This window comes from Balaenoptera acutorostrata, chromosome 13 (genome assembly GCF_949987535.1).
Source record: "Balaenoptera acutorostrata chromosome 13, mBalAcu1.1, whole genome shotgun sequence".
Taxonomy (NCBI): domain Eukaryota; kingdom Metazoa; phylum Chordata; class Mammalia; order Artiodactyla; family Balaenopteridae; genus Balaenoptera; species Balaenoptera acutorostrata.
This window is the reverse complement of record NC_080076.1, coordinates 60,738,712-60,760,238: the sequence shown is the minus strand read 5'-3', so window position 1 is coordinate 60,760,238 and position 21,527 is coordinate 60,738,712. Positions and strand designations below refer to the sequence as shown.

Here is a 21,527-nt window from a genome sequence, read left to right as displayed (position 1 = left end):
AGAGCCCATGCTCCGCAACAAGAGAAGCCACCACAATGAGAAGCCCGCACAGTGCAACAAGGAGTAGCTCCCACTCACCACAACTAGAGAAAGCCCTCGTGCAGCAACGAGGACCCAACGCAGCCAAAAATAAATAAATTAAAAAAAAAAAAAAGAAAATATGGCCCATACACAGGAAAAAAAAATTAGTGTCAATAGTTTCAAAAGAAACTCCTTAAGGAAGCCTAGACATTGGACTTACTTGAAAAAGCTATTTTAAATACTTTAAAAGAACTAATGGAAACCGTGTCTAAAGAACTAAAGAAAACCATGAGAATGCTATCTCACCAAATAGAGAATATCAAATAAAGAGAATACATCATAAAAAGAAACCAGAAAGAAATTATGGAGCTAAAAAAAGTCCAGTTGAAATGAAAAGTCTGCTACAGAGGTTCAACAGCAGATTTAAGAAAGCAGAAGAGGGAATTCCCTGGTGGTCCAGTGGTTAGGACTCCATGCTTTCACTGTTGAGGGCCTGGGTTCAATCCCTGGTCGGGAACTAAGATCCCCCAAGCTGCATGATGTGGTCCAAAAAAAAAAAGCAGAAGGAAAAAATCAGCAAATCTGAAGATAGGTCATTTGAGGTTATCCAGTCTTGAAACAGGAAGAAAAAAAAAAAATGAAGAAAAATGAGCAGAACCTAGACGAACTGTGGAACAACACCAGCACACCAACGTACACACAGTTAGAGTTCCAGAAGGAGTGGAGAGAAAGGAACAGAAAGAACGTTTGAAGGAACAATGGCTGAAAACTCCCCAAATTTGTCGAAAGACAATGATCTACGTATCCAAATAGCTCAACAAACTCCAAATAGGATAAAATCAAAGAGAGTCACACCAAGAAACATCATGATCACACTGTCAAAAGACAGACATAAAGAGAGAATCTTGAAAGCGTTAAGAGAAAAATCAATTCAAGTACAAGAGCTCCTCAATAACAATAGCTGATCTCCCAGCAGAAACCATGGAAGCCAGAAGACAGTGGGATGACATATTAAAATTGTGAAAGAAAAAAAATACTGACAAGCAAAATTCTATCTGGCAAAACAGTCCTTAAAAAATGAAGACTGGGAGTTTGGGGTTGGTAGATGCAAACTATAACATTTAGACACTCCCTTGATAAGCAAAAGCTGAGAGAGTTCATTGCTAGCAGACCTACCTTAAGAGAAATGCTAAAGAGAGTCCTTCAAACTGAAATGAAAGGACACTAGGTAGCATTTCTTCACCACATGAAGAAATAAAGAATATCAGTAAAGGAAATTACTTAGGAGAATATAAAAGGCAATATAATGTATTTTTTGTTTATAACTTCACTTTTCCCTTATCTAACGTAAAAGACAAGTGCATGACAACTATAAATTTATGTCAATGGGCACACAATTTATAAAGCCGTAATATGCAGCAATAACAGCATAATGTGGGGGGACAGAAGAATATAGGTAGAAAGTTTTTATATACTTAAGGTATATTAATATGAACTAGATTGTTATAAATTAAGATGTTACTTATAATCCCCAGGGCAACCACTAAAAAGATGATTCAAAAATATATAGTAAAAAACAACAACAAAAGAATTAAAGTGGTACACAAGAAAGTATCTATTTTACACAAATGAAGGCAGTAATGGAGAAACTGAGGATTAAAACATGTAAGACATATAGCCAAAAATGAAATAATTTAAGGGAAAAATAGAAAGTTCTACAATAGTTGGAGACTTCAATACTTCACTTTCAATAATGGATAGAAAAAGTAGGTAAAAGACCAGAAAGAAAATAGAAGACTTAGACAACACTATCAACCAACTAGATCTAACAGACATATATAGGACAATGACAGCAGAATCCATTCTGAAGTACACATAAAACACTGCCCAGGGTAGACAGTATGTTAGACCACAAAACAAGTCTCAGTGAAGTTTAAAATATCAAAATAATACAAAGTATGTTACATAACCACAATGGAATAAAATTAGAAATCAGTAACAAAAGGAAATTTAGAAAATTTACAAACATGGAAATCAAACAACATATACCTAAATAACCAATGGACCTAAGGGAAATTAGAAAATACCTTGAAATGAACAAAAATGAAACACAACACACCAAAACTTACTGGATGGAGGAGAAGTAGCGCTCAGAGGAAAATTTATAGATGTAAATGCCTACGTTAAAAAGAAAGATCTCAAATTAATAGCCTAACCTTCTGCCTTAAGAAACTAAAAAAGCCAGCTAAACTCAAAACAAGCATAAGGAAGGAAACAATAAAGATCTGAGTTTTAATAAGGACTAGAGAATAACAAAAAAATAGAGAAAATAATGAAACAAAAGTTGGCTCTTCAAAAAGACCAATGAAATGGACAAACCCTTGGTTAGATTGACCAAGAAAAGAGAGAGGATTCAAATTATTAATCAAGAGTATAACTGGGGACATTACTACAAACATTATACAAATAAAAAGGATTATAAGAGAATACTATGAACAATTTGTATTTCAACAAATTAGATAATCTAGATAAAATAGATAAAATCCTAGAAACACACAAACTGTCAATACTAATTCAAGAAGAAATAGAAAATCTGAATAGAGCTATAACAAGTAAAGAACTTACGTCAGTAATCCCCCCCAAAAAAAAATTCCTACAGAGAAAAGTCCAGGACCAGATGGTTTCACTGGTGAATTTTACTACATATTTAAAGAAGAAGTAACACTAATCTTTCTTAAACTCTTCCAAAAAATTTAAGAAGAAGGAGCACTTCCCAACTCATTCTATAAGGCCAGTATTACCGTGATACCAAAGCCAGACAAAGACATAGCAAGAAATGAAAAACTACAGACCAGTATCCCTTATAAAAGTTGATGCAAAAATTCTCAACAAAATACTAGAAAGTCAACATAGAGTTCCATATGACCCAACATATGCCCAAGAGAAATGCAAAACAAATGAAAAAAAAGAAGTGAAATACTGATACATGCTACAACATGGATGAACCTTGAAAACATTACTCTAAGTGAAAGATGTCAGACACAACAGGCCACATACTACATGCTTCCATTTATATGAAATGTCCAGATAGGTAAATTCATAGAGCTAGAAAGTAGATAAGAATGTGTCAGGGATTGTGGGGAGGGGGTAATGGGGAGTGAATGCTTAATTGGTATGGGGTTTCTTTTGGGGGTGGTAAAGATAGTCTGGAATTAGATAGTGGTGATGGTTGCACAACTTTGTGAATATACTAAAAGTATATACTAAAATTTACACATTTTGAAATAGTTAAAATGGTAAATTTTATATTATGTGAATTTTTTCTCAAAACAAAAATGTTTTTCCCAAATTTAATGTGCTGGTTCTAGTTGATCTGAAGTCACTTTTCCTATAATCAATGAGGGAACATAGCCATTCAGCCTGTTTGTGATAAATCAATTAGCAATACTCCTACCTTACTGCCTTGGGATTTACTATTCCTTTCCCTGAATGAACTTTTCCCTCCTTTCTCCCTTCCAAATGCTACTACCCATCCTTGAAGATGCAGCTCAAATGCCACTTCCTCCGTGAAGTCTCCACACTTCCCACGTTGGAGCACATTTCTTTCTCCTCTGCGTGATTCCCGGCACACTGTCTGCACGACACGTCTGACACTGAATGCATATTCATGGTTCCTGTGTACATTTCTCTACCAGATATTTCTCTACTAGATATACGTTCCTTTAAGGACAAAGTGAGTTTCCTGTACCTCTGCATCCTCCTCAAGGCCAAATGCTATGCCTCACGATCATCCTCAAATTAAAGCAATAAAGATAATTCTAAAGCCTGTTTCCATTATCCACCTCCACACAAACAACTGTGCTAAGGCAAAAATTCTTTGAAATGTAATGAATTTACACAAAACGACTTGAGGATTAGATATTCTTTTAGGATCCAATCACTACAGAAATCTCTATCTCTACTTATTAGATATACTGACTACTGGATTGCCCTTAAATCCAGTTCACAGGGACTGAAATGTTGACTTTCAGCATGTAAGAACCATTTTGCCCTTAAGTAATCTTCATGACAGAGATAATTCAAAAACTTCAACTGCAAAGCACATAATTCAACAAAGTGGAAAGACCACAGTACTCTGTCATGAACACAATTTCCACAATGTTTATAGTTACAAGACTGACATTTTATGAGAATATAACAATTTTGGTTCTAAATTACAAGCTACTTTGTGCATCACTGTGAGAAATAAGAGTCCGGGTGGTCATGATATTTGTGCATTTATTTAGTTATTACCCCTCGTTCTATGGTCTTCCTCCTTAGCAGCTTTTTGACACTTGGGAGCTGTTTCTTTAACAACATGGTGGCTTCATTCATTCTTCTGACTTGAGCGATTAAGAAAGATGGAACCTGGAGAAGAAACAGAGCTTGACTAGAAGGAAAACACTTGGGTTAAACCTCCCTGGTAGAGTCTGTCTTCTGGCCACTCAGTATCCAGGAACCAGGAACTGTGCTTCTGTCCTCGTAAAGATTAGGAAAATCTATGAGGATTCCTGTTTAAAGGAAAATGTGTTTGGGAGCAGCCTTAAGGAATGATAAAGATGCCACCAGCAACCTGGGATTACTGTCTCCCACCTCTCCCTGTGCCTGAGGGCACTGCTTGCTCACGAGTCTTTACATCTCCTGGGCGCTAGCAGACACGAGAACATCCTACTCACATTGTCACTCACCTTCCACAACATCTGCTGGTACTTTAGCATCAAGCGGATGATGTGGGCAGCGGTATTTGCTAAGAGTAATTCTTCACAGTCAGAATGTTTGCTTCTACTGAAGAAAAGATTTGGTGCCATTATAGTAGAAATGTTCCATATACTCATTCGGTTTTTTGATTCGTTGGCAATGACTTTATTGAAGAATGTCATGAGGGCCTGATAGGAAACAGCACGGTGTCACTCTAGTCATTGTAAATTATGAAAAGGCATCACTGATTACTATCACTCATTTCTATACCTGTTCACTGGGCCTCTGGAAAACTGTCGGAGCTACAGAATGGTTGAGTGTGTCCTGTTTCCCTTCTAACTGCTTAAAAGTGCTAATGAGAAATGTGAAGAGTTTTTTCATTTCTCTGCTTCATAAAAGTAGCTCCATTTTTATGGAATTTGTTATGTTGGGATCTCTATAAATAATAGTTTGCATTTTCTTATTTTCTTTTATCTTAAACAAGCTTGACAAACATTAAAATTAAACAGTAAACAAGGGAGAGAAAACACTACAGCTCAAATAAACATGAAATGCAGTTTTGTCGTGAAGGAAGAAAAGTAATTCACTCTTAATTTAAGGCATTACTGTTAAAAACTATTTTCTGTTTCCTTGGGAAAGGAAAGTCCATTGAAAAAAATGAGTTTTAAAATAAATAAGTTATGAAATAAATGTCATGGGGATATAACATACAGCATGGTGACTATAGTCAATAATACTGTATTGCATATTTGAAAGTTACAAAGAGAGTAAACCTTAAAAGTTCTCTCAAGAAAAAAAATTTTTGCAATGGTGATGGAGGATAACAAGATTTCCTATGGTGATCATGTTGCAGTGTAAACAAATATCAAAACATTATGTTGCTTACTTGAAATTAATGTTATATGTCAATGATACCTCAATAAAAAATTTTAAAATAAAGTGAATAAAAAGAAAAACAATTAAAGAATAAAAACAACAAAATGAGTATCTCATGCCTCAGTTCAAAAATATCTCAATCGAAAAGCTGAAAGCTTTCACTTTTTGGGTGTCATTTTTGTACTGCTTTTCAATTTTGGAATCTTCAGCAGACCAAAGGGAAATGATTACATGCACCTGTGCTCAGCATTGAGAAAGCTTAATAAAAGTTTGGCTGAGCCACCGAAGTATAAACGCCTATCAGAACTTTCTGAAATTCACCAAGAGGGCTGAAATCCTAAAAGGAGATGCTGTTTGGTTTTCCAAGTTTGAATTCTGCTATAGTACGTGTAATGAGAAAATGGACAGCACATACTAGTGATAATAGCTAACATTTATTTGAGGGTTTACTGTGAGCCAGGCATTATTCTTAGTACTTTATATACTTCCACTCATTTTATCATCATTCCAAACCCTGTGAGGTAGGTACTATTATTGTTTTACAGTTGAGGAAACTAAGATGGGGAGGGATTAAGTAGCTTTGCCCAGCGTCACTTAATTAAGTGGCAGAGCCAGGATTTGATCCAAGGAAGCCTAATTCTTGAGCCAGACATCTTGATCTCTACAACACACTAGCTTCAATCTTCATTCGAGTCACAATTCAGAATGGAAGAGGGAGGGAGAAAGAGAGAGACAGAGAGGATCTTCTATTAGAAAGGTACTGAATTCTTTGATAACTGCTACATTCTCAGTTATATGAAAGGGGAAATGACATTTTGACTCATATATCTGATACGAGATTCATTTCTTTGGATAAAAAAAAAAAAGCATTGTTCAGACAAAGCCAAACAACAAAAAAAACAAAGCTAGTAAATTTCCAGCTTTTGAAAAATTACCAAATCGTATTAAAACAGACATTCTTACGCCTTTGCCAATCCCCATTCTTGGGTGGAGGATATAATACAATTGACATAGATGGTTTCACTTGGTAGGAGGAAAGGTCCTCACCAGATTGAAATGTCTGACAAGAGGTAGCACGAAGACTCATCTTTGTTTTCAGCATCATGTTTACCGGCCTCAAAATTATAACTCTTTCCAACTCATCCTCACCTCAATTTCATTTTAAAGATTCCAAGCACCTGTTGTACTTATAACAGATTTCCTATTGTATACAGAATCATTATCAAAACAGCAACAGAAACTTTGATTTTTACAAACATAAAACAGAGAAATGAATTTGAAATAAAAGGAGGGATATTTGGGATGGAGAACTATGGAATACAATTCTATCAAATATTCTATTTTATGTTAATGGAGAAATCACTTTTCTGAGCTTAATTTTCTTAATCTGGAAAATGGCAAGGTCCTATCAGGTGACCTGTAAAATTCTGGGATTCTTTAAATTGAATTATGGTAAGACATGAACATTCTAGAAATTTCATTTAAAGCAGGGGTTTCATTCACTTCTGACATTATTCCATTTAAGTCTTCCATCTTTGCTTCTTCCTCCTACTCCAAACCCTCGCCTGGCACACTGTAGATGCTCAACATCTCTTAACAGATTGAATGAACGAAACAAGTGTTCAAAGAAGATTCCAGGATTCACATTCTTTCCTGGCTTCCTCAGGAGAACAGCGGTGGGAATGAGGAAAGGCAGCGGGTTTGCTGCAGGCTCAGCTGGTTGGTAAGTTGTCCTCTCAGTTTTCATTTTTCCACCTGAGCCATTTCCTCTGACCAATAAGAATCAATGACAGACCATGAGGTCGATACAACATACCTGGGCTGTGTCCCTGTTGGCCTCAGGCAGTGCCATGATCATGAGGTGTAAGGCTTGAAACTGTACTTTGATGTGAGGCCCTCCTAACAAGAAAACAGAAATAACCACTCATTTTGAACAACGCTGATGCATTCTGACAGCATTTCTTGCTAACATCTGGTGGCATAGGAGGGCCCTGACAGCTTTCAGCGGTAAAGACTCAGGTTTTGTGACCGACAATGTAAGTCTGTTCACTTGGACAGGAGCCTCAGTCTGTCAACTCTTTTTTAGCATCCTAGGATGCCACCGTAGGGGCAGGTGGCCAACGAGATCCTCTACTCTGGATCCGTATAACATTTCTCTTTTCAAAGTACTTTCATAGATCTTGCTTTCCTGTTATGCTATAAACAGTTGGCTTGAAGCTCAATTCAAGAGAAAATAAATTTTATTTCCATACGATGAGGCAGCCAAGCATAATCATTAGGAGCAGAGATTCTAGAACCAGATTCAAATTCTGCACGTACTATTTAGTCACTGAGTGACCTTGGGCAGGCTATTTAACCCCTGGTTGCTTCTATTTTATCATGTGTAAAATGGGACTCATCATGATACCTACCTCACTGGGCCATTATGAAGGTTAAATGAGTTAATGGATGGTGTTGACATCAGCGCCTGTATATAGTTACCTCCATAGGTGTTTGCCCTTGTTATCTGGTCAGTGACATTGATTTTAGCCCGTAAAGGGACGTGAAGGGAAGGTAACCACAGTTGGATCTTTGGAGATCCAGAAGATGGCACCAGAGGGCTGGCATTCTACTACTGTGTGTTCTCAGTATTGGCTCTTTTCCCATTTTAGGGAAAGGATTTTAGAAAACCTATCCACAACTGGATAATTCACAGCCAGCTCTGTTGAAAACGTAGGGTATTCCAGAGCATCCAGGCTTTGCCTGGTCTCTCTGTATTCTCCCCACAATGGTCTCTTGGTAGGGAGGTCCTGCAGGGAAGCATGACTGTTCTGTAATCCCCAGGGAGCTCTCAAGTTGAAGGAAAATCTCTCCATTTAGACTCAGTGGATAAAGGCAGTCAGCTGCCTATAGAGTTACTTAGCTTTACAGCAGTGGAAACACTCTTGTGACAAACTGCTAGGTCACAGGAGGTCGTGTGCATCCGAGTTAGGAGTAGATGATTATTGTGTGTAACCACGTAATGAAGGAACAGTTGGGAGGAGTATTTATAGGCTCATATTGTCTCAGCACAATCCCCATGTGGATTTTTAAAAATTTATGTCAAATTTGTAAACAAAAATGACACAGGTCCAGGTTGTTTTTGGAAATGGCTAATGCACACTGATGTGAGTTTGCCTGAATAACAGACACTAACAGGAGCATATCTCAGTACAAAGCATTTGGGGGCAGATAAGACATTATTTCAGTGCATCATTTGCAGGCTAAGGGCTGTCTATAATTTTCCAATGCAATCCAAAAAAACCTCTGGGGGGAAACAATAGATGCAGATGCAGGCTCTCTATTTCCATTAATTCCAGATAAATTATGAAGTTCCCTTTAAGATTAAAAATCTAAACTGGCAAATAATCCATTTTCATTTTGCTTAGGAAACCCGGCCCTACACTGTTTTGTGGTTAATAGTTTTGTAGTTAATTCACTTATCGCACCCTAGTTAAGTCATTTTTTTTCATCCCTGAGGTCATTATTTTCCCAGAAAGTTATTAAACTTTTCATGAAAGTATCTAAGGTTTAATTGATGAACTGTTAGTCTTTTAATTTCATGGGCAATTTTTGGACCAAGTTTGAAAAGAGAAAAGAGAAAGTAATTACACTAGTGGAAAAGACTACATTCTCCGACCTCCGTTTTAGAGTAAATACAGGGGCAGCTTAAACACACAGATGTCCACAGTTCTTCCCTTCAGAAAATCTCATTACAACTAGAGCTTACTCCCGGTGGCAAAAAGGCCATTCTCCCCAATGGCAGCAGCCCAGAACTTTGGGCTTCCTGTGGGGTTGGCTGGTTATCAAATCAATCACGACAATATAGTATTTTTCACTTTCAAAGTCATACAAAGAAATGTGGATCGTCCTGTGAAACTTTTCAGGATATTTTCCAGATTCTCTCCCTTCATTGGAGTGTACTGGCTTCAACATCTGAATAATGATATTAAGAAAAACTAAATATGATTTCCTTCTGAAATACGATTCTCCAAACAGGTCTTATATGGTGATTGACTCCTCCTTGCATAATTCCATAAGACCAAAAAAATAAAAACTAAAACAAAAAAATCCTCTGTGGCACCATTTGTTTTGATGAATTGTTCAGTAAATAAACTGCAGATCAAAGTGAAGTTAAGACTTCTGCAGCTCGTCTTCCAGGACAGCAAACTTTACAGAAGATCCTGTGTTTCTCTGACTTAGAAATAGAGGGAGGGAGTTCTGTTTCTGGTATGGCTGAGTAAGCTCTTACCCAATCAGCCCTCCTTAAGACAACTGTACACTCTGGACAAAGTACAAAAAACAACTACCTGAGGCAGTGGAGAATGAACAAAAGCAGGCAGATTAAGGAGGGCACTGGACACTTGGCATTAGGGAATGGCACAGGGAGAGTGTCCAATTTTCTGGCTTTTAGTTTGAGGTCAGGCCATAGACAGCAATGGCATGAGGTGGCTGAAATTCCAAAAGAAAACCCCAATCTTTCTGGCCTGAACAAAGAGAGGACAGCGTTCAGGATGACCACAGCCACTGGGAAGTTATGGGGAATCCCAGAAAGGAAAGGTCAAGAGATAGAAGGCCCTAATTCTGGTGTAAAATCCACCCAAATGTTGGCTCACCCCATAAACCATGCATATGTGGAGTAGCACAGGTAAGTATTAAATAGCAAATTGTCTGCTTAAATACAAACAAAAAACAAAACTAACCCAAAAAACCCCACTCCTTGGAGAAATATTACAGAACACAGAGTTTCCAAAAAAATATTCACAAGGTTCTGGATACAGTTGAAACTTACTTGACATAAACAGTGACCCATTTTCAAGGGAAGAGACAGCCAACAGAGGCCAACCCTCAGATGATCCAGATGTTGGAACTAGTTATGAAGCAGCTATCATAACTATGCTCAATGATATGAAGGTAAATATGCTTACAATGAATGAAAAGATAGGGAATGTCAGCAAATAGAAAATAGTTTTAAAGTAGCAACTGGAGATTCTAGAACTGAAAATATACAATATCTGAAATAAAAAAGAATGAAGAGAACTAGTTCTCTTTCTTTCATAAAACAAAAATACTGCATCATACAAAGAAAAGAGATACTGGTCACAGCATGTCAATTAAAGCTTAGAAACGGACTGCCTTGTCTTATCATATTCTTTTCTCTGAAGACACAGTGGATTATTTTATGAATCTGGTTTAGTTAAAATTTTTAAAGATTTAGAACCAACTAATTTTTAGGACAAATTTTGTCATACAACTTAGGATGTGACTATTATTTTCTATGATTGTGATTTTAAGGATTTTATACTTCTGGTCAACCTGCAGAAGGCTGTAAACTGGCAGATACAGGTAATACTTGCTATGCTCATGCAGTGTTTTAAAATTTGAATTTGTGGCTGACATTTTCAAATGAAGAGTTTTGTCATTAAAGCCTGGATTTTGGCTTTCACTCCTGCATGGTAACCATCATCCAGAGCTGAGCAGTGGCCAACCTCTTTATACGGGATATGTCCTCTCAATCTGGCCACAGTCCCTTTCTGCCCATATAGAATCACCATTTACTGAGCATGCTTATACATATTTAGACTGGTGACTCCTGAATTCCTCAGGTTGGCAGTCAAAGCCCACACTATGTAGCCCCATCTTACTTTTCTAAATTTCTCTCATCACACCTTCTTCAGTATTCAACCTTTAGGATGAAATTACTTTCTGACTGCCAAATACAACACACACTGTCCAGCTTCTATACTTTTTATCCAAGTACCTCAGTTAAGGCCTCATCTATGTGACTTTTTAAGTTTCAGAAACACTATGTGATAGCGTAATTTTCAGAGACAAAACACCTTCTGTGTGCTACATCATCAGACCCAGGACCTCGGATTTAAAGAAGGGAGAGATCTTATATTTTTTGAAGGACTATTATACACCAGGCACTATCCTAGATGTCTTCATTCAATACCCACAACAACCCTGACAAGTAATTATTATCTGTAATTTACAGGTGCAGCAGTGAAGCTCAGAAAGGCTGACTGCATAGTTAACAGATGGTTGAGCAGGAATTCAAATCTCAAGAGCCAGGTCTTTCCGTAACCCTCTCTGCCTTTTAATGATTATAAAACCCTCTAAATCATATCAACCAGACTCAGAAATATAAACATGCGAAGAGATGACAGTTTACCATCAAACTTAATATATCATCAAGCAGCACCAGGAAATAGCAAATCTATACATTTATGATCACATCTGATTACGCATCTTTCTTCTGCTCTGTGCCACTTTATTGACCTTGTATCTTAGTCCATTCACACTTAACTTCTTCCACCTACCTTCCATTAGAGTGATGAAAGCAGGTATATATTCCACAGGGAAGAGAGAGGTGGGTAGTTCTCTGAAAAATGCTTTCAACATTACTGCAGCTTCTCTGTGGCACATTTTCTCCCATTTAAACTTATCAGCATTAAACTTGGCATCCAGTTCTTCACGGTATTGCTGAAAATCAAGGAAAACAGTGAGTTTTACCACCTAATCCTCCCCCTTTAAAAACTGTCATTACATAAACTATTTTTGTAATTAGATTGAAAAGCCAATATCTACTAAGCTTATCTTTTTTTCAACATGATTAAAGAACTGAAATAGCTATTTCTGAATATATATTTTTTAAGCTTTCTGAAATCCTTTTAGAATAATGTTAATCTTAAAATAATTTGCCATCTACACAAATACAAAAGTTCTTTACTCAGATCATAGTTTCATTTATATGGTTTTGGCAGAATATTGCCTATGCCCACATCATAAATGCACTGCAAGATTTTGACAAAGCCTCCACTTCCCCCTTTTTTTCAATGATCCCTTCCTTCTGCCACCCCGTCTTCTGTTTCTAAATTAGATCAAGAATGTATGCCTCTTGGCTAGTTCACATACAGAATGAGAAATATCCCAGCAAAGGAACTCTGACCTCACTGCAACATGCACACCAATGATATCTTCCTGGAGCAGTTACAGCAAAGTTTTATGCCAAGACGTACACATGTCTTCCACATGTCTGCATGTTTGCCCAATCCTTCATAAGGTTGGGAACACTGTGTAAATACTTTTTAAAAAAATCATTAATCGTCCTTAAGTTTTACTTGGGTTATACATTTTACATTATTAATTCATTTGATGACCAGTGCCCCCCATTCTACTGCTCCCTTGAATTACAGTTTACCAGTAATACCAGGCAGCTATAGTCAGTTTCCCAACTGACAATAACTGCTTCAAAAAGGATTCTTAAAAAAAAAAAAAAAGGGAAAACTCTGAAAATCCTTAAGGCCTTTGCTTTATTCTCATGAGACGCCTAAGTCTTCCAGCCTTGAACATGTAAGAGAAGCTAGAGAACGACAAGGTGAGATTTATCTTTTCTGACAGGCAGGCGGAAAAGTGATTTGGGGGAGTGAGGAGCTCGGGCACTGGCTGGGGGGCAGGCTAGAGATGCAGAAAGCAGTTATCGGGCCAGGGCACCATTTCTGGTGATGGATAATCGAGGACTAACCTGCATAAGCAGTTGTAGGATAGAAAGAAGAGGTGGCATTTAAGAAACGCCTAGGAGGGAAAATTCTCAAGAATCAGTAATGGATTGAACATGAGACTCAGAGGGAGAAATAAAAGTCCAGGATGACTCTCAGATTGCTAGCTGGAGCAATGGGCAGATGGAGGTGTTGTTAACAGGAAATAGAGGGGGAGGAGGAAATGTTTTCCGTCCACTGCCTGGTACCACTGCCATAAAGCAAAGGGGAAACTGTTTTTCAAGTGGGAAGAACGCACTGGCAAGAGCAGAATAATTCAAATCCACTGCCCACAGACCTGTGCCACAGGAAGCTACCTGAAACACTAAGGTGATTCTAACCTGTCACTACTTCCCTGCCACCTAAGAGGCAATGTGGCACCAGGGTCAAGGGCAGGCTCTATAACCACATTCTTTAGGTGTTTATCCCAATTCCACAACTGCCTAGTTGTAGGCCTGTGAGGTTTCTCGCTCCATAAGAGGGATATTAGGGATTTCCCCAGCGATCCAGTGGTTAAGACTCCACCTTCCAATGCAGGGGGCGCGGGTTTGATCCCTGGTCGGGGAACTAAGATCCCACATGTCGTGTGGTGCAGCCAAAATTTTAAAAAATAAATAAATAAAATAAAGTAAAGAGCAGTAATATTTTTTTCTGAAAAGATGGATATTAAAACGACCTCACAGAGATTAAATTGGATACCACAATGTAGAGCTCAGGGGGCAGGGCCTGCATACAGACAGCGCTCAGGAAATGCTTGCTGCACTTACCCTCCCCTCGTCTGGGTCTGCTACAACCTCTAGTGTTATTACTACGGGAAACCCATGTGTATGCGGTGTGGATATTTGGGTAATAACAGCACCTCGTCTTGTCTAGACGGCCAGCGTGAGACAAACGGAGAAGTTTGGACCAGAGCACAGTGGAAGTAGGAGCAGAGCTGACATGTCCATGGTGGTCCTAAACATGAAACCATATGAACCAGGGGCTGAGTATTCCTTGCCAGAGACGTGTACATGTTAAAAAAAGTCATGCTCTCTGTCCACCGTTAATGAGAACACCAGGCAAGGGTCAGGAGCTACGTCCTTCAGTCTCCTCTGAGCAAATATCTAACCTGCTTCCAATTCTGAGGCAATTTTATAAAGATGCAAATAACCTGCTTTCAGCTTCAAAAACCAGTTCAGGAAGGGAAACCAGCAGACCAGGTAACATCACTATAAAACATCTGGAACAGCCTCCGAATAATTGAAACGAGTCAAAAAAAGAAAACCGTGCACGTCAAACCAGTCTGCCTTCTTCCATGAAATATATTCCCCGGTGTTTGGCTCAAATTTCTGTCATTTTTGGACAAGAAAAATCACTGGAAACCCCAAAGCATTAAATTGGTTCCAAATGATCTGAGGCCTCACATCCAGGAATGGGCTGGGCAGTTACGTGCCCCGTGCGGCTAAAACCAGCAGCGTCCCCCAGGGCTGCTCCCCTGTGAGTCTAACCGGGACTTGAAAGCACAACCCAGCCTGGCGTCTTCATAATGATACCTTAGTGTTGGTGTCATCCACTTGGCACAATTTGAGGATAATTACAATGGTTTTTTTTTTTAACTTTCTTTCCCCAAGCACATTCGTAGACAAAAACAGTCTAACAGATGAAAAATTTTTTTAAAGTTTAAAGTTTGAACAAAGAAGAGAAATAAAGGCCCCTTTACTATATCAAGTTACAATGCCTTTCTAACTGCAATATCCCCCTGTTTCTGTTCACTGGCCCGGAGTTCTTTCACATTGGCTTTCTTGGAGCTCAAACCACGAAGACATCTGGATTACATTTTTCGGACTAATAAGAGATGGAATAAATAGGCTAAAACTACATAAAACCTATTAAGGGCCAAAAGGGACTTTCACCTAAATGTGGTTCAGGAATGCATGTGCCTATTAGAACACGTTAAAGGAATTATTGGCCTTTGATAAGTATTTTTCAGTCAAAGATTAGCTAAAGAAAAGCAACTTGTGCTATGATGTTAAAATTCATACACACAAGAAATGTCGTCTCCTTTTGATTATTTTCAAAAATAGAATTTTAAGTCATATCCATTATGTTCCCCCTACACACACACACACACACACACACACACACACACACACACACACACACACACACACACACAGAGTAAGAGTCAGTAAGAATAGGTGCGAATACAACTTCCCTATTATAGAGGGAGGTTTAGAGGGATGGAGTCTAATTCTGTTTAGGAAATTCATTTTCCTGACTTCATTTTGGTTCTCTGACTCTACAGATATAACCACAAAGACTTCACCAAAACTAGTAACAGCTTTTGTCCTCAGATTTAGGATACATTTATTTAGAAGTATATATAAAAACCATACCTGTGAGAACCTGAAACAAAAAGTAGATCCCATTTAGAGAGTACAAATCTTAAGGAGCCATTAGGAATTTTCCTGCCTTCCAAATGAACTTGTGCCAGTATTTAGGAATTTCTACTCCCAGGGAAGTCACAGCTCCCCCAGATGTGCTGATCCCTCTGTCACTGGCAAAGTGCACTGCTCAGGTCTCCCTTCAAAAAAGAACTGGCTGTTCATCGGCAAAAAATGCAGGGAGCTGACTCCCCAGCTGCTGGCACCTTCTGACTGGCCTCAGGCCCTTCCCTGCAGGCAGCCCCAGCAGTGACAGTGCAGTGTGGGGCCCACAGGGCACAGGGAGAGAGTCCCACCTGCACCCGGTCCGAGACTCAGCCCGCCCAAGCCCACCTCCTCCCCCTTGATCCTTGAGAAGGACAGTCCCCCAATAACCGTCTTCTACTCCTAACTCTGTCCCAACACCTGCTTTCTGGAGCTTCCAATAGACACAGCCTATTTATTCTCAGTGTCCCCTTTGAAAAATAGCTCATCATACGTCTATATAAAAACTCTGAGACTTCTGATACAAGTAGAATTTCCCAAAACATGTGCCCAAATGAATTAGTGAAGAGATGCTTTCCTGCCCCTACACAATTCCTTTTACTAGTTCAAACACAACCAAGTTCACTTTTCCCTCTCCCCGAGATTTTTTTTTTCTCAAGGATTCATTATTGAGAATTGCTCATGTTTCCATGTCCACCCACCAGGGAGTGTACAGGGCAGGGAGGGACTCTTCATTGCGGATGCACACCAGCACACAAAGTGGGATATCTTACCAAAATTTATGAGAAAAGCTTCTCTTTTCTAACAATTCTTTTCTTTGCTGTACTTGAAGAGTTTCCCACCATACAGAAGTAGGAAAGTAAAGGAATTCACATTGCACGGGTGGTTTTATATGTAGAAACTAACATTACCTTAAATGGAATTGGGTTTTAGAACTGCTGAGTGAGTGTTCTAGTGGTTACAGCCATTCCTATAAATTCTTATAAGGACTTCCATTAAAAGGAAAGCCAAAGAATGTTTCTAAGTTTGAAGCAATTGACAATGGAAATCAGGGATCATCTAATACTGGCTTAGTGAATTCCATGACTGAGAGGAACACAAAAAAGCTAAAGTGTTTAACACAAAAAACAATGATGGGACATTTCAGCTTTACCAAATTAAAGACAAGCAGCAGTTTTTGATAGTGAATTGATGTGTTCTTTCATTGTTGTTGGCTTTTTATTGTTGTTGTTTTAGTTTAAAGGAATACACAACTCAGGATCATGGAACATAGGCATTGAGGAAAGTTCTATAGGGCCAAGTGATAGTATCAAAAAAACAACAACAACAAACAACTAGACACACCTGATGCTTGTGTGAACTTGGGTCTAGCTAGCTCAGATCTCTAATGAGGAAGAGAGAAAATATTTGGTACCTTGACTTTGGCAGTACATCCTGAAAGTCGAAAAATCCCTTCAGATTCCAGACCCGATTCTTCAACTTTCTGAAAGAACTGGCAAGCAATGATACATTACAAAAATAAATACCTCCATATGGTTACAAACATTTGAAATAATAATGATGATGAAAACAATTGATACATTACCAAGCATATATACATGCCTGGTACTTGAATGCCTAGTTAAATGTTCACACTCTCCCAGGAGGTCAACATTAGCCTCCAATTTGCAAATGAGGAAATGGAGACTTAGAGCTGTTTTCTACTTTCCCCAGGGTCAACCTCAAAAGTAATAGCACCAACTCTCTCAAGCTTGTGCTCTTAACCAAGAAACTACACGCCACTTAACTATTTTAAGATCTGATTACTGTATCTCTTTCTGCAGATTGACCAATAAGAAAAGATCCTAAATTTAGTATCATTAGTTGCACTATTCTGGCTAAGAAACTATAGGGATTCTCGAAATCTGACCAAGGGATTACATACTGTAAAGGCTTATAGGTCTCATGAGCTCTCATGGTAATGATGATGGTTTATTATTAAATAATAATAAACACTAACATTGATTGTGCACTTACTGTGTGTCGGATAACATTCTCAGCACTTTACGTACATTACCTTACTTAACCCTCACAATAATCCTATGAGGCGGGTACTAGTGGAATCCCCATTCTACTGCTGAGGAGACTGAGGCAAGGAAAGGAGAAAGGATCTGCCCACGTTCACACAGCAAGAGCAGGATCCAGAGTCTCTGCTATTTTCCCTTCAAGAAATGATGGTGCCTGGAGCTAAGGTAGTTCCTGTAGGTATGAAGAGAAGTAGATATTTAGGAGGAAGAAACATGTTCATAAGAAAAGACTCTCCCACAGGAGTAGAAGAGCAATGCCTCAAGCTGTCTTAAATGAGGAGCAGTAACTAGAGCTAGCACCTATTGAGATGCTAATACGAGATAAACCCAGATTTAGTTTTAACTAGCATTTATTGTGCACCTTCCATGTGCTAGGTTTTTGCACCTACTTAGCAATATAAATTCTTGTGTTGAATCTTCTCAGTCTTAGATTTTTATGCATTTTTTTCAGATTCTGTCCTTTCACTAGAGGATAAAGGGTATTATTCTGGTTCTAATTCAAGGAACGAAAGGAAATCTTAGAGTCACCGTGGACTTGGCCTTGGATATACATACGGTGCTCCTTTTTGCATCTACCTCTTGTGTGTTCTTGGGCAAGTTATCTCACCCTACAATGCCTCCGTTGCCTCACCAGTAGAAGGGAGATGATAACACCGACCTCCTGGGGCTGCTCGGTGCTGTCTAGACGTGACGAGATACAGACGGCCGGGTGCAGGGGAGGTGCCCTACAGACACGCACACTGGGTGTCGCCAGCATCCTCTGGCCCCCTGGTTGCCATCCTCCCTGCTCCTATTGGCAGCCAATCAATTACCTGATTTGAGGAGCAGCTCAATTTGAGGTATTGGTAGCAAAATTAAGGAACATAGTAAAGAGACATAGAATTGTTATTGTGAATAAAGTAAGTATGTTTCCTCACTCAGTATTTTCACATATCATTTAAAAACTGAATTGAAAATTCAACAAGATTTGTGTTTAGGGCTTGGAATTTGACTTGTGCCACCGGATGTCACTGTTGAATAAATGCATAATTAAACCAGTGTAAATTGTTGGCTATAAAAAAACGTGACACAAAAGCAAATGAGCCATTAACCAGTGATGGTCACAGAGACAACCACATACGATAGTTCAGGTAATATCAGTTTCAAAACCTCCCAAACCAAAATTCTTCTTTGTCTAAATGGATCGTATCTTCTCAGTCATACCTCAAACACCACCAGAATAAGCTGATTTTTAGACTTTATTTAGCTTTGTCTGGAAAATTCATTTAAACAATTATACATACACATTTAAAAACACCCAACCTGTGATATATCTCAGCAAATACTTGTATGATTAGTAAATGGACTGCTAATAATTAAGTCATCTCTTATACAGGACAGAATAATCAAATACACACACACACACACAAACACATACATACACACAAATAACATTTTTTAAATATTCAAAGAAATATAACTGAAGGAAGCCATGTGACAGAGCATCTGCGTCCATCACCTGATGCTTTATGATCAGATAATGAAACAGGCTCCAGAAGTTCTCAGCAAGGCAGACATGCCCAAGTGTTTGTGGATGTCATGTGGATGTATGGAGGAAACCTGGAAATCACCAAGGCCCAAGTCCTAATAGGGCTTTAGTGTCTTTAAATCTAAAGGAAAATTCATCAGTGGGTTTACAAAGAGCACATTGCAAGCACAAGGCTCTATTAACTCCCCCTTTATTTACATTGAACTCACTTTTTGTAACACAAGGGGAACTTTCACTCCAGCATCTTTCCTTCGGTCATTTTCCAGCAGGACTGTAAGAGGAACTCCAAAAATCCCACTGTCTTCATTGTAGAATAGCCGAGAAAGAAAAAAGAATCAGAAAAGCACCGTCTTATTCCCACATATCAAAGTGTTAAAGCCAGAATAAGTCTTTCTGTTTTGTTTTGTTTTGCTTTCAGAATAAGTCTTAATACCTCGTCCTTTTACTTTCTCCGTTTTGTTTCTTTTCAGTTGAATACGAAAGGCATCAAAAAAGGCCGTCAATTCAATCAGAGAGAGATGGCGGATTTTCTTCATGTCTTCAGCAGACAGATCTCCTGCTTCAGTTAGGCCCAATCTGGTTTTCTGAACAATGAATTTCTAAAATACATATTGAGGATATTTATTTTTTATGGCAAAGGAAAATTATTATACCTTCATTCAAATGCCACCCGGACATTCTAAATCTGTATAGCAAGACATGCTATTCATAAAAAAAATCTCTGAGGTGCATGCTGCATCATAGAAAGATTATGAATATGATTTTTAGAACATCTGCAGATCACTACTACACTAAATGGAAACAAAACAGTGATCTGAGTATACCATAACGTCATCATCACAACTGTGATGTAAAGACTGTAGGTAATTTCTCAACTGAAACTGATTGCACCTGCTTGTTGAGACGATAGTTATTCTACCTTAAAAATCAAATTTAGGTAATTCAAAATATTCTTAAAAAAGAAAAATGCATAGAAAGTGCCAAATAATTCTACTATCATTTTGAAGCCAATTATATTGTTATATTCTCCATTTCCACACTAGGAAACAAAATACAGTAAAAGAACAATAAAAAACCCTTCAACAGTCCAGAAATATTGTGAAGACTGTAAGAAGTAAGACCTTTAAAAAACAAGAGATTGTTCTTGTAATAAATAACAGAAATATTACATATAAGTAATAATAATAAAATATAAGTATTATATAAGTTAATATATAATTACATAATAAGTAAAATATAAATTTTATATTTAAGTATATATATAAAATATATAATACTTTGCTCTCAGAAAACCTGGTATTGAAAGAAAATGGCTAAAGTAGAAATATACAATAGTTATTTAAGTTACAAAGTTGTAAGTATACATTCTCCATAGGAGTTCCCTAAACTAGAGCTTCCTTGGGATTTTTAAAGCATCTACCAATTCATTCATTCATTCATTTACTCATTCATTCAACAGCTGTTCTTTGAAATTCCAAGTATTTAAAAGCTAAACAACAAAACATAGGGTGTGCGCTGAGGCATAACTTATGCTATTAAACACTTGGTTATTTTGTCTTCTTTCTGAGACCAAGACCCCACATGACAATAACACATAACAACAACAGCAACACAACAAGAACTGCAATCATTACTGAGCAATTATTGACATTATGTGCTACACCCTATGCAGAGCTCTTCATAGGAGGCTGCCCTGCACCCCAGGTGAGCCCAAACTCAGGAGGAGACAGACATGATGAGGAGACTGGGGGTCAGCATCCTCTCTTGGACAATTCTCTCCAAAGATTCAGAGGGACTCCCCCTGCAACCAGAGTCCCAGAGCTGGGTTCCCTCTTTTGTCCCAGAATGCCACTGTGCCCTCCGACATAGAGGCTGCATAGGGTCCAGGAGGGGTTTTGAAGATGGATACATGTAGGTTTAAATCCTGTTTCTGCCTCCTATTAGCTGTGAAGATTTGGATATGCTACTTAGCTTGTTTGGGCCTCAGTTTCCTCAACTGTAAAATGGGAGCAATCACTAGGATGATGAGAACTAGAATACCTACTGCAGTGTCTGGCCCATAGAAGGCACCTGCTGGATCTTATTCTTTTATTTTATTTTATTTTTATTTTATTTTAATTTAATTTAATTTATTTATTTATTGGGTCTCCGTTTCTGTGCAAGGGCTTTCTCTAGTTGCGGCAAGCGGGGGCCACTCTTCATCGCAGTGGGCGGGCCTCTCACTATCGCAGCCTTTCTTGTTGCGGAGCACAAGCTCCAGACGCGCAGGCTCAGTAGTTGTGGCTCACGGGCCTAGTTGCTCCGCGGCATGTGGGATCTTCCCAGACCAGGG

General features: G+C 38.4%; 1 protein-coding gene across 8 annotated transcripts in view; it reads right to left on the bottom strand.

The window, feature by feature from the left end:
- ARHGAP28 (Rho GTPase activating protein 28) overlaps positions 1–21,527 on the bottom strand; it is a 163,976-nt gene that overhangs the window by 15,497 nt on the left and 126,952 nt on the right. For all 8 annotated transcript variants that reach the window (XM_007196178.2, XM_057527217.1, XM_007196181.2 and 5 more), the window contains 7 exons: positions 19,629–19,794; positions 19,405–19,496; positions 17,016–17,093; positions 11,976–12,138; positions 7,451–7,533; positions 4,749–4,946; positions 4,315–4,428 (listed from right to left, as the gene is read on the bottom strand). In XM_007196178.2, the coding sequence (XP_007196240.2) occupies positions 4,315–4,428; positions 4,749–4,946; positions 7,451–7,533; positions 11,976–12,138; positions 17,016–17,093; positions 19,405–19,496; positions 19,629–19,794 (894 nt within the window). The remainder of the gene's footprint in view (positions 1–4,314; positions 4,429–4,748; positions 4,947–7,450; positions 7,534–11,975; positions 12,139–17,015; positions 17,094–19,404; positions 19,497–19,628; positions 19,795–21,527) is intronic.